The sequence below is a fragment of the Salmo salar genome, chromosome ssa11 (assembly GCF_905237065.1).
Source record: "Salmo salar chromosome ssa11, Ssal_v3.1, whole genome shotgun sequence".
Taxonomy (NCBI): domain Eukaryota; kingdom Metazoa; phylum Chordata; class Actinopteri; order Salmoniformes; family Salmonidae; genus Salmo; species Salmo salar.
Window position 1 is genome coordinate 104,067,000 of NC_059452.1, and position 12,607 is coordinate 104,079,606.

The window sequence follows — 12,607 nt, forward strand, 5'->3', positions numbered from 1 at the left end:
AAATGGGTGTCTGATTATTTCTGGCTTGGTACTCTGCTGACATAATCTAATGTTTTGCTTTCGTTGTAAAGCCTTTTTGAAATCGGACAGTGTGGTTAGATTAACGAGAGTCTTGTCTTTAAATGGCTGTAAAATAGTAATATGTTTGAGAAATTGAAGTAATAGGATTTTTAAGGTTTTGAAAATCGCGCCACAGGATAGCAGTGGCTGTTACGTAGGTGGGACGAATTCGTCCCGCCTAGCCTAGAGAGGTTAAGTTAATTTGTATCATGTGAAGAGACAGCCTTGAAAATGTTCACCTAATCTTTCAGGTCATAAATAATCCTTGGTTCCTGCCTGTGTTTGGTAAATATATGAGGGGGAGAGGGGGAGATGGTCATGACCCCCCCCCTCCTTAGGACCATCTGGCAGAACAACCAGAATATGTTCTATAAATTAAGATCAGACGCATGCAGGAACCAACCCTATGAACTATGCCTATGTAAAGTGTCTGTAAGCAGTATATAAGAGATCTAACGGGACTGCCCCGACAGAGCTCCTGACAGATGTGCATCACGTTTGTTGGAACGTCTCTAGTTAACTGTTAACAATGATTAATTTAAGATTGACTTAGAGTTTCCCTGTTTTCCCGCGGGTCCTTAAAGTCTTAAATTCATTCATCTGATTTAGAGGGCCTTGATCCTTAATGTCTTAAATTCAGTTTTCAAAGGTCGGAGATGACTACAGTGTTTCCTGTATATTGTGTCGCTGCTTAGTTGTTGCCACGCAGCAAAACAATGTCACATCAAATAACACTTTCAAGATGTTGAAGAGCTGGCCAACCACGTGTTTCTCACTACTGGTAAACTGTATACAGCAAAGTATTTATTTCTGTAATAAAGCCCTTTTGTGTGGAAAAACTCATTCTGATTGGCTGGGCCTGGCTCCCCAGTGGGTGGGTCTAGCTTCCAAGTGGGTGGGCCTATGCCCTCCAAGGCCCACCCATGGCTGCACCCCTGCCTAGTCATGTAAAATTCAAAGAATAGGGCCTAATTCATTTATTTCAATTGACTGATTTCCTTATATGGACTGTAACTCAGTAAAATCTATTTTTCTTCAGTATATTTGAATGACGCATACAGTGCATTCGGAAAGTATTCAGAGCCCTTGACCTTTTCCACATTTTGTTATGTTACAGCCTTATTCTAAAATGTGTTAAATCGTTTCCCCCCCTCATCAATCTACACACAATACCCCATAATGGCAAAACAAAAACAGGTTTTTATTTTAAAAAAAATCAAATGTGTGTAGATAAAATAAAAAAACGTATACATTTACATAAGTATTCAGACCCTTTACTCAGTACTTTGTTGAAACACCTTTAGCAGCGATTACAGCCTAGAGTCTTCTTGGGTATGACGCTACAAGCTTGGCACAGCTGTATTTAGGGAGTTTCTCCCATTCTTCTCTGTCAGGTTGGATGGGGAGCGTCGCTGCACAGCTATTTTCAAGTCTCTCCAGAGATGTTCGATTGGGTTAAAGTCCGGACTCTGGGGGGGGGGGATGCCTGCTTTGTTATTGTTTGAACTGCAGATTGCCCTTTTAAGATGGAATGAGTGGTTGAACACAGTAAGGACATTCAGAGACATGTCCAGAAGCCACTCCTGCGTTGTCTTGGCTGTGTGCTTTTTATTTAACTTTATTTAACCTTTATTTAACTAGGCAAGTCAGTTAAGAACAAATTCTTATTTACAATGATGGCCTACCGAAAGGCATAAGACCTCCTGTTGGGATTAAACAAATAAATAACATATAAGTATAGGACAAAACACAGATAAAGAGATAACAAAGACAATTTGTAAGTCGCTCTGGATAAGAGCGTCTGCTAAATGACTTAAATGTAAATGTAAATATAGTAAGGCAGCAACACAGCATGACAGCAACATGGTTGCAGCACAAAACATGGTACAAACATTATTGGGTACAGACAACAGCACAAAGGGCAAGAAGGTAGAGACAACAATACATCACGGGAAGCAGCCACAACTGTCAGTAAGAGTGTCCGTGATTGAGTCTGTGAATGAAGAGATGGAGATAAAACTGTCCAGTTTTGAGTGTTTGTTGCAGCTCGTTCCAGGCGCTGGCTGCAGCGAACTGAAAAGACGAGCGACCCAGTGATGTGTGTGCTTTGGGGACCTTTAACAGAATGTGACTGGCAGAACGGGTGTTTGTATGTGGAGGATGAGGGCTGCAGTAGATATCTCAGATAGGGGGGAGTGAGGCCTAAGGGTTTTGTATTTAGGGTCGTTGTCCTGTGGTAAGGTGAATCTTCACCCCAGTCTGAGGTCCCGAGTGTTCTGGAGTAGGTTTACGTCAAGGATCTCTCTGTACTTTGCTCTGTTCATCTTTCCCTCAATCCTGACTAGTCTCCCAGTCCCTGCAGCTGAAAAACATCCCCACAGCATTTCCCCCCAAAAAATTGAACCTTTATTTAACTTGGCAAGTCAGCATGATGCTGCCACCACCATGCTTCACCCTGGGGATGGTGCCAGGTTTCCTCCAGATGTGATGCTTGGCATTCAGGCCAAAGAGTTCAATCTTGGTTTCATCAGACCAGAGGGTCTTGTTTCTCATGGTTTGAGAGTCCTGTAGGTGTGTCTGGCAAACTCCAAGTGAGCTATCATGTGCCTTTTTACTAAGGAGTGGCTTCTGTATGGCCACTCTACCATAAAGGCCTGATTGGTGGAGTGCTGCAGAGATGGTTGTCCTTCTGGAAGGTTCTCCCATCTCCACAGAGGAACTCTGGAGCTATGTTAGTGACCATCGGGTTCTTGGTCACCTCCCTGACCAAGGCCCCTCTCCACTGATTGCTCCGTTTTGGCCGGGCGGCCAGCTCAAGGAAGAGTCTTGACGGTTTGATGGAGGCCACTGTGTTCTTGGGGACCTTCAATGCTGCAGAAATGTTTTGGTATCCATCCCCAGATTTTTTTCCCCCGTTTGTTTAAATCAGGCCTTTCAGGGGAGCAGTGTTAAATCAATAGTTCTAATATTTTTTTTGTTAAATGCTTTTTGGGGATTCCAATTCTGCTACGGTGATGAGAATTCTGTGAAAGTGTTGGTAAAATGCTTAGTATCTGATCAAACATTTTGTTTCACCACTATCACTGGTTTGAGGTTGACCTTTAACCACTGATCTAGGGACACATTAGATTACCCTTCCCCTTCCTTTACCCTTCCCTCAAATTCTGTCTTTGAGCAATCGGGTGGATATCACCAAACTGATGGTGTTACGAACCTCTTTGGCCCAGCGGTCTAGGGGGGATGGATACGAGACCCGTAACATAAATCATGCAAATTATAATCGTGACATGTAACAGTGAGAACCAAAAACCACAGACAACTGAAATCTACCGTCAAACTCAAAAGGTTTATTTTAAACACACGGTAAAGGGGTGTGGGAAAAGGGGCTGAGCTGGACCCAAGCAACGAAACAATAATCCAAAACCACCCCTAAGCTAGACTAGCCTATTTCAACAACAGCTAGCTAACTAACCAAAAATACAGTGGGTGGTCCGCCCAGTTCTAACTATGGTACTTAGACACAGTATTCCTACGGGTAATGTATGCCCATGGGCGACTTGTCTTGGTACCCCCTTTTCCCACCAAACAAACAAACAGTCAAATAACAAAACAATACTCACAGGATTACCGGACAAATGTGACATGTAGTTTGCAAAAACAAAAGAGATCAATACAGAGAGAGAGAGACACGGGGAGATAGAGATTGGACACAAGAGCGAATGAGCACAAAGATTGATCACAGAGTGAGAATGAGCTCGCGAGATAAAAATGAGCTCTGGGAGAAAACAACTGACTGGGTTTTTAAACCAAGGGAAAGGGACTGTGATTGGTTGAGGGAGAAGGAACAGGTGTCTTCTGATTGGGGACTGATGATTGTCACCTGTGATGGGGAGAAGGAGAGAAAAGAAACACACAGGATACACACTTGTATCCGTAACACTCCCACCCTTAAAAGAGCAACCCCCAGGGGGATTGCGACTAAAAGTATGTACACAGTTTATACAAAAGTATCTACAATGAATACTCACAAAATCAAAGTCAATCTTCCGAAACATACAAAAATTATTACACACGAGACAAAGCATCTGCTAACATATTTTCAGAACCCTTTTTGTGGCAAATCTCCAAATTATAATTTTGTACAATAAGAGCCCAACGCATAAGGCGCTGGTTCTGGTTGTACATACGGTGGAGAAACACTAAGGGGTTATGGTCCGTATATACAGTCACAGGTAGGGCACTAGACCCTATGTACACCTCAAAATATTGCAGAGCTAACAACAACGCTAGAGCTTCTTGCTCGATGGTGGCATAGTTTGTCTGACATTTGTTAAATTTTCTGGAGAAATAACACACCGGATGATCCAGTCCACTCTTGTCCTGCTGAAGTAGAACAGCACCAGCACCTCTGGCACTAGCATCTACCTCAAGTTTAAATGGTTTTTCAAAATACGGAGCTGCAAGTACAGGGGTATTACATAATAGTGCTTTAGCAGTTTCAAAAGCTACCTTACAGTCCGGGGACCACACAAACGATCTTGCCGGACTGAGCAAATCGGTCAATGGAGCAACTACCGCAGAGAAGTTTTTACAGAAGCTACGGTAGTAGCCAACCATCCCCAAAAAGCGGCGTAGCTCTCGTCTGGTGGTAGGCGCAGGGAATGCAGTGATAGCCAAGACCTTAGCATCAACAGGGCGCACCTGTCCATGGCCTACCTCTTTGCCGAGATAGGTAACAGTGGCCTTCCCAAACTCGCACTTTGCCAAGTTCAGGGTTAAAGAAGCAGCGGCCAAACGTTCACATACTACCCTTAGAGAGTTAACATGATCTGTCCACTCAGATGAATAAATCACTAGATCATCTAGATATGCACTACAATTAGGAACGCCAGCTAATACGGTGTTAACCAGTCGTTGAAAAGTGGCTGGTGCATTTCGCATCCCAAAAGCCATGACAGAGTATTGTAGGAAGTTGTCTGGGGTAACAAAGGCAGAAATCTCAGAAGCACGTGAGGTTAACGGAACCTGCCAGTAACCTTTTAAGAGGTCCAACTTAGTTACATAAGTAGCAGCACCAACAGTGTCAATACAGTCGTCCAGTCTGGGTAACGGGAAAGAATCTGGCAATGTGACAGAATTTACCTTTCGATAATCCGTACATAACCTGGACGTACCATCAGGTTTAGGAACCAGAATGCAAGGAGAACTCCAAGGGCTTGAACTTGGCGTGGCCAGGTCATTTTCCAACAAATATTTCACTTCATCCCTCATTATCTTCCTCTTAGAAGCATTGACACGATATGGGTGTTGCTTGATAGGGGCAGCATTTCCAACATTAATGTCATGTTCCAACACATTTGTGCGAGTAGGAACGTCATTAAAGAGACATGGAAAACTGTGGAGTAGCCTCACAATATCGTCGGCCTGTCCTTCCGTTAAGTGAACCAGACCTGACTGGAGAGACATCAGCATTTCTGAGTTGGGCAATCTAACACACTGCTGCTGAGTATTGCGCAACTCCAATCCATCTCCATCAACATCATCAATATGACAGTCCACTATCATAGCCGTAGAAGCAGCAGAAATAGCAGTAACTTCCGCTGTGGTTGAACCATCTACCTGGGTGATGGGTCGGGTTTGGTATGCTTTCAACATGTTAATGTGGCACACACGAGATTGCCGTTTTCTATCAGGAGTTTGAAGCACATAATCAGTTTCACTTAACTTCTTTTCAATCAAATAAGGACCAGAGAAACGAGCTGACAGTGAAGATCCTGGAACAGGCAATAACACCAGCACTTGGTCACCTGGCTGTAGTGGACGAGAAACAGCCTGTTTATCATAGTGTCTTTTCATACTTGTTTGTGAGGAAGACAGAGCTTCCTTAGCGAGAGCACAGGCTTGGTGTAGGCGCTCACGAAAGCGACTAACGTAGTCCAACACATTCTCTTCTTCCGTACACAACTCTTGGGACAAAAACTGTTCTTTAAGGACTTTCATTGGTCCTCTCACTGTGTGACCAAACACTAGTTCAGCTGGGCTGAACCCTAGGGACTCCTGTACAGTTTCACGAGCAGCAAACAAAACTAGAGGAACTCCCTCATCCCAATCTTTCTCAGATTCCAAACAATATTTACGTAGCATAGACTTCAGTGTCTGATGCCATCGTTCAAGCGCACCCTGAGACTCTGGGTGATATGCGCTTGATACACGGTGCGCAACTGACAAGGATTTTAACACCTGCTTGAAGAGCTTTGACAGGAAATTTGTACCTTGATCAGTTTGTACCACCTTAGGTAACCCGAATGTCGTGAAGAACTTAATTAAGGCTTTACTCACCACTGGAGCTGTAATCCTTCTCAGAGGAATGGCTTCGGGGGTATCTTGTTGCCATACACATTATCGTTAACAGAAACTGGTTACCCGATTTTGTCTTCGGTAACGGTCCAACACAATCAACCACCACATGTTCAAATGGTTCACCTATGACAGGTATAGGACAAAGAGGAGCAGGAGGAATAACCTGATTTGGTTTTCCTGTAACCTGACATGTGTGACATGTCCGACAGAACTGAGCCACATCTTGTTTTAAACCTGGCCAAAAGAAATGTCGAAGGATCCGATCATAAGTCTTCGTGATCCCTAAGTGTCCAGACCACTGGTGATCATGAGCAAGGGATAACACATTGTGTCGAAAGGCTGTAGGAATCACTATTTGGTAAACAGCATTCCAATCTCCCTCCGCGCCACCATGGGATGTCCATTTACGCATGAGGAGATTACCATCAAGAAAGTAAGCCACATTCTTCTTCTTTACCTCTTCCAATGAGACAACACTAGAAAAACATTTAGCAAGCTTGTTGTCAACCTTCTGGTTAGCAATCAGCTGCTCACGAGTGACTGGTAACTGTATTGCCTCAGCAATAAGTTCAACATACTTCGATTCTTCCCTTGTCTGTTTGTCAGAGGTGATCAGCTTCGCAGAGGTAGTACACAACCCATCCTCTTGATCATCTTCTTTGAACAGAACAGTGTTCGACAAATCTATCACGTCACCCACTTGTCTTGCCTGAGCACGAGTGACAGCACAAGCGGGGAACACATGGGGATAACTCTGTGCCAACTCATTGGAGAGAGAGTGGTCACTTTTATCCAACACTTCCAATACGGGTACTACCTTTCCTCCAGCAATATCGTTACCCATTATAAAGGTCACACCTTTTACTGGCAACATAGGACGTACCCCCACTCTGAATATTCCACTGATCAACTCAGAGTGTACATTCACAAAGTGCAATGGCACTGGGACAAAACCCATTTCAATACCCTGAACTAACACACTGGAACCACAGTATGTATTGTCGGATAAGGGCAACACATCAGACAATATAAATGACTGTGCCGCACCAGTATCTCTAAGGATTTTAACAGGACGCTGAGATGCTTCGTCATTCGCTATGGACACAAACCCCTCGAAAATGAACGGTTCGTAACTGCGGTCGGGTACTGAGACTTTCAAACTACATTTACCCTGAGGCACTGGTTTCGTTTCAGACCTCACAACAGTACGAATTAGCCCAACACCTGTCGGCGGCTTTGCCGAATAGGCATCCCTTGTTTGCGTTTTAGTAGGAAGCAATCATTAATCATATGTCCCACTTTATGACAATAGAAACAGGGACGCTCATTTTTCTGGCGTGCTTGATATACTGCGGGCCGACCAGGACTAAAAGTAGGCAACTCAGTAGCTCTACTCTCAGTATGAGCCGAAAACACACTCTTGTGCGTCAACACAAACTCGTCTGCCAACACAGACGCTTCTGACAGGGAGGATACTTTCTGTTCATTTAGGTATACTACAATGCGTTCGGGTAAACAATTTTTAAACTCTTCCAACAAAATTAACTCCCGGAGAGAGTTGAAATCAGTTACCTTACTAGCAGCATGCCATTTATCAAACAGATTTCCCTTGTCTCTAGCAAACTCCACATAAGTCTTATTAGAAGACTTTCTATGAGACCTAAATCTCTGTCGGTATGCCTCAGGCACAAGCTCATAAGCGCGAAGAACGGTAGCTTTGACCACTTCATAGTTCAAACTATCTTCCAGAGGTAGCGCTGATAAAACCTCTTGGGCTTTACCAGTTAATTTACATTGTAGCAATAAACACCATACTTCTTCAGGCCATTTCAAGGCTACAGCTATACGTTCAAACACACAAAAATAGGAGTCAACCTCTGACTCTCTAAACAAAGGTACTAAGGCAATCTGCCTACTAATGTCAAACGTGTTGGAAGCTACAGCTGGTGAGGACGACTCACTAACAGGCACAGTAGGAACGAAGGCTAGCCTCGCTGTCTCTGCTTCCAGTTCCATTTGGCGCATTTTGAAATCCATCTGCCGCTGTTCTCTTTCTTTTTCAGCCTCTATTTTACAGATTTCCAACTGCCGCTGTTCTCTTTCTTTTTCTGCCTCAAGTTTACACATTTCTAACTGGAGATTTTCTCGCCTAATTTGGGCTCTCTCTTCTGCCTCCAGTTGAAACTGTATAGAACGGACATCCCTTCTGGCATCACCAGTTGACAGTGGGGAGAGTGGATCAAAACGGGGCAATGTAGCTGGAGCTTTAGCCTCGCCTTCGGTCTCAGACACCGACGGGTTTACAGGAGCAGCAACATCCCCTACAGGGGTAGTAGGCTCAGGCAGCGGTAACACAAGCACCTGCTCTTTCAACAATACATTTAACACTAGTTTCTTAACCTCCGCCTTAACTAAATTGTGAGAAATAGACAATGAATAATGTTCTGCCAAGGTCATTAAATCAATTTTACGACATTTATTAAACACCTCCCACAAAGGGTTATCCAAAAAGGATTTCAACTCAAAAGTAGCCATCTTGAACTACTACCAAACACAAAAGCCAACAAATAGCAAACACTAATGCTTATGACGCTCAACACTGACTAACCACACAATAACAATCTGCATGAGCGGTATGGGCGTCAGTAATGACAGATCCTGGATGAGCCCCCCACTTATGTTACGAACCTCTTTGGCCCAGCGGTCTAGGGGGGATGGATACGAGACCCGTAACATAAATCATGCAAATTATAATCGTGACATGTAACAGTGAGAACCAAAAACCACAGACAACTGAAATCTACCGTCAAACTCAAAAGGTTTATTTTAAACACACGGTAAAGGGGTGTGGGAAAAGGGGCTGAGCTGGACCCAAGCAACGAAACAATAATCCAAAACCACCCCTAAGCTAGACTAGCCTATTTCAACAACAGCTAGCTAACTAACCAAAAATACAGTGGGTGGTCCGCCCAGTTCTAACTATGGTACTTAGACACAGTATTCCTACGGGTAATGTATGCCCATGGGCGACTTGTCTTGGTACCCCCTTTTCCCACCAAACAAACAAACAGTCAAATAACAAAACAATACTCACAGGATTACCGGACAAATGTGACATGTAGTTTGCAAAAACAAAAGAGATCAATACAGAGAGAGAGAGACACGGGGAGATAGAGATTGGACACAAGAGCGAATGAGCACAAAGATTGATCACAGAGTGAGAATGAGCTCGCGAGATAAAAATGAGCTCTGGGAGAAAACAACTGACTGGGTTTTTAAACCAAGGGAAAGGGACTGTGATTGGTTGAGGGAGAAGGAACAGGTGTCTTCTGATTGGGGACTGATGATTGTCACCTGTGATGGGGAGAAGGAGAGAAAAGAAACACACAGGATACACACTTGTATCCGTAACAGATGGTCACAAGGCCAAAGTTTGTGTCACGTTGAGCATTCAAACCAAGTCCTTAATAACATGACCCGTGTTCCCTTGTCCTTTCAGACATCATGATGTGGCTCCTGTACCAGAGGTCCTTGAGGATATGAAGGTGAGGCCCGAGGACACGACATGCTGCTGTTGCTGATAAAGATTTGTTGCTATGGTTTCCGAAAGGGTCGATCTGCTACATCCAGCTTGGGATATTTAAATGAATGATATGATTCTCGAAGCATATAACTTGTAAATGTGTCATGAGCTTAGTTCAACTGTCGTACCCCATAATCCGAACCCAAAATGTAAGATTGTTTTACTCCGTTGTTTGTAAACAATGCAAGTGTATACAAAATTGTATAGCCTCAAAACATGGTTAAACTATAATTTCAACATCATGGTTGGTTAGTCCTTACATCCATAGCTCTGTCTATGAATTTGAGACTGGTTATATTTCTCCAGCCCCGTCCGTCAGCTGTCTGCTTTGTTATTGTTTGAACTGCAGATTGCCCTTTTTAAGATGGATTGAGTGGTTGAACATGGTAAAGTGTGTGTGTGTGTGTGTTTCTCTCAGAGCGAGCTGCGACTGAGGCTGGTGGAATTAACATGGCAGAAGACTGTGTGTACAAGAGTGAAGGCTATGGACGAGCAGACCAAGAATGAAGCCAAGGTACACAGCTGGGCTCTGCATATACATAGATATGTTGTTGGTATACCAGTGAACTAATATATATATTAATTAATTACATGTACGTACATACATACATACAGTCCTGGTCAAAAGTTTGTGCACTCCTACTCATTCCAGGGTTTTTCTTTATTTTTACTATTTTCTACATTGTACAATAATAGTGAAGACTTCAAAACTATGAAATAACACACTTGGAATCATGTAGTAACCAAAAAAAGTGTTAAACAAATGAAAATATATTTTAGATTTTTAGATTCTTTAAAGTAGCCACCATTTGCCTTGACAGTTTTGCACACTCTTGGCATTCTCTCAACCAGCTTCATGAGGTAGTCACCTGGAATGCATTTCAATTTACAGGTGTGCCTTGTTCATTTGTGGAATTTCTTTCCTTCTTAATGGGTTTGAGCCAATCAGTTGTGTTGTGACAAGGTAGGGGTGGTATACAGAAGATAGCCCTATTTGGTAAAAGACCAAGTCCATATTATGGCAAGAACATCTCAAATAACCAAAGAGAAACGACAGTCCATCATTACTTTAAGACATGAAGGTCAGTCAACCCTGAAAATTTCAAGAACTTTGAACATTTCTTCAAGTGCAGTCACTAAAACCAGGCGCTATGATGAAACTGGCTCTCATGAGGACCGCCACAGAAAAGGAAGACCCAGAGTTACGTCTTCTGCAGAGGATAAGTTCATTAGAGTTACCAGCCTCAGAAATTGTAGCCCAAATAAATTCTTCACAGAGTTCAAGTAACAGACACATCTCAACATCAACTGTTCAGAGGAGACTGCGTGAATCAGGCCTTCGTGGTCAAATTACTGCAAAGAAACCACTACTAAAGGACACCAAAAGCAAGAGACTTGCTTGGGCCAAGAAACACAAGCAATGGACATTAGACCGGTGAAAAACTGTCGTTTGTGAGATTTTTGGTTCCAACTGCCGTGTCTTTGTGAGACGCAGAGTAGGTGAACAGATGATCTCTGCATGTGTGCTTCCCACCGTGAAGCATGGAGGAGGAGGTGTGACGGTGCTTTGCTGGTGACACTGATTTATTTAGAATTCATGGTACACTTAACCAGCATGGCTACCACTGCGTTCTACAGCGATACACCATCCCATCTGATTTGCGCTTAATGGGACTTTCATCTGTTTTTCAACAGGACAATGACCCAACACACCTCCAGGCTGTGTAAGGACTATTTGACCAATAAGGAGAGTGATGGAGTGCTGCATCAGATGACATGGCTTCCACAATCACTCGACCTCAACCCAATTGAGATGGTTTGGGATGAGTTGGACCGCAGAGTGAAGGAAAAGCAGCCAACAAATGCTCAGCATATGTGGGAACTCCTTCAAGACTGTTGGAAAAGCATTCCAGGTGAAGCTGGTTGAGAGAATGCCAAGATTGTGGAAAGCTGTCAAGGCAAAGGGTGGCTACTGAAGAATATGAAATATATTTTGATTTGTTTAACACTTTTTTTTGGTTACTACATGATTTCATAGTTTTGATGTCTTCACTATTATTCTAAAATGTAAAAAATAAAGAAAAAACTTGGAATGAGTAGCTGTGTCCAAACTTCTGACTGGTACTGTATATATCAGTGGCCCGTTTGTTAGGCACACCACCATGTTCACGAAAATGGTTCGCGCCTATAGACAGTGAGTCACGTGGCCGTGGCTTGCAATATAAAGCAGGCAGACAGGCATTGAGACATTCAGTTACTGTTCAATTGAAAGTTACAATGGGCAAAATGAGGGACTAAGACACTTTGAGCGTGGTATGATCGTCGGTGTCAGGCGCGCCGGTTCCAGTATCTCATAAACGGCCTCCTGGGCTTTTCACGCACGACAGTGTCTAGGTTTACCTAGAATGGTGCGACAAAAAAAGAAAAAAATCCAATCAGCTTCAGTCCTGTGGGCGAAAACAGCTCGTTGATGAAAGGTTGAAGGAAACGGCAAGAATCGTGCATGCTAACAGGCGGGCCACAAACAGTGGTGTGCAGAATGGCATCTTGGGAACGCACAACTCATCGGTCCTTGTCACATATGGACATTTGCAGCAGACGACC

The 12,607-nt window shown here is 43.4% G+C and overlaps 1 protein-coding gene across 1 annotated transcript in view; it reads left to right on the forward strand.

The window, feature by feature from the left end:
- trim47 (tripartite motif containing 47) overlaps positions 1-12,607 on the forward strand; it is a 32,215-nt gene that overhangs the window by 4,308 nt on the left and 15,300 nt on the right. The window contains exons 3-4 of the mRNA XM_045690233.1: positions 9,920-9,965; positions 10,422-10,517. Coding sequence (XP_045546189.1) covers positions 9,920-9,965; positions 10,422-10,517 — 142 coding nt within the window. The remainder of the gene's footprint in view (positions 1-9,919; positions 9,966-10,421; positions 10,518-12,607) is intronic.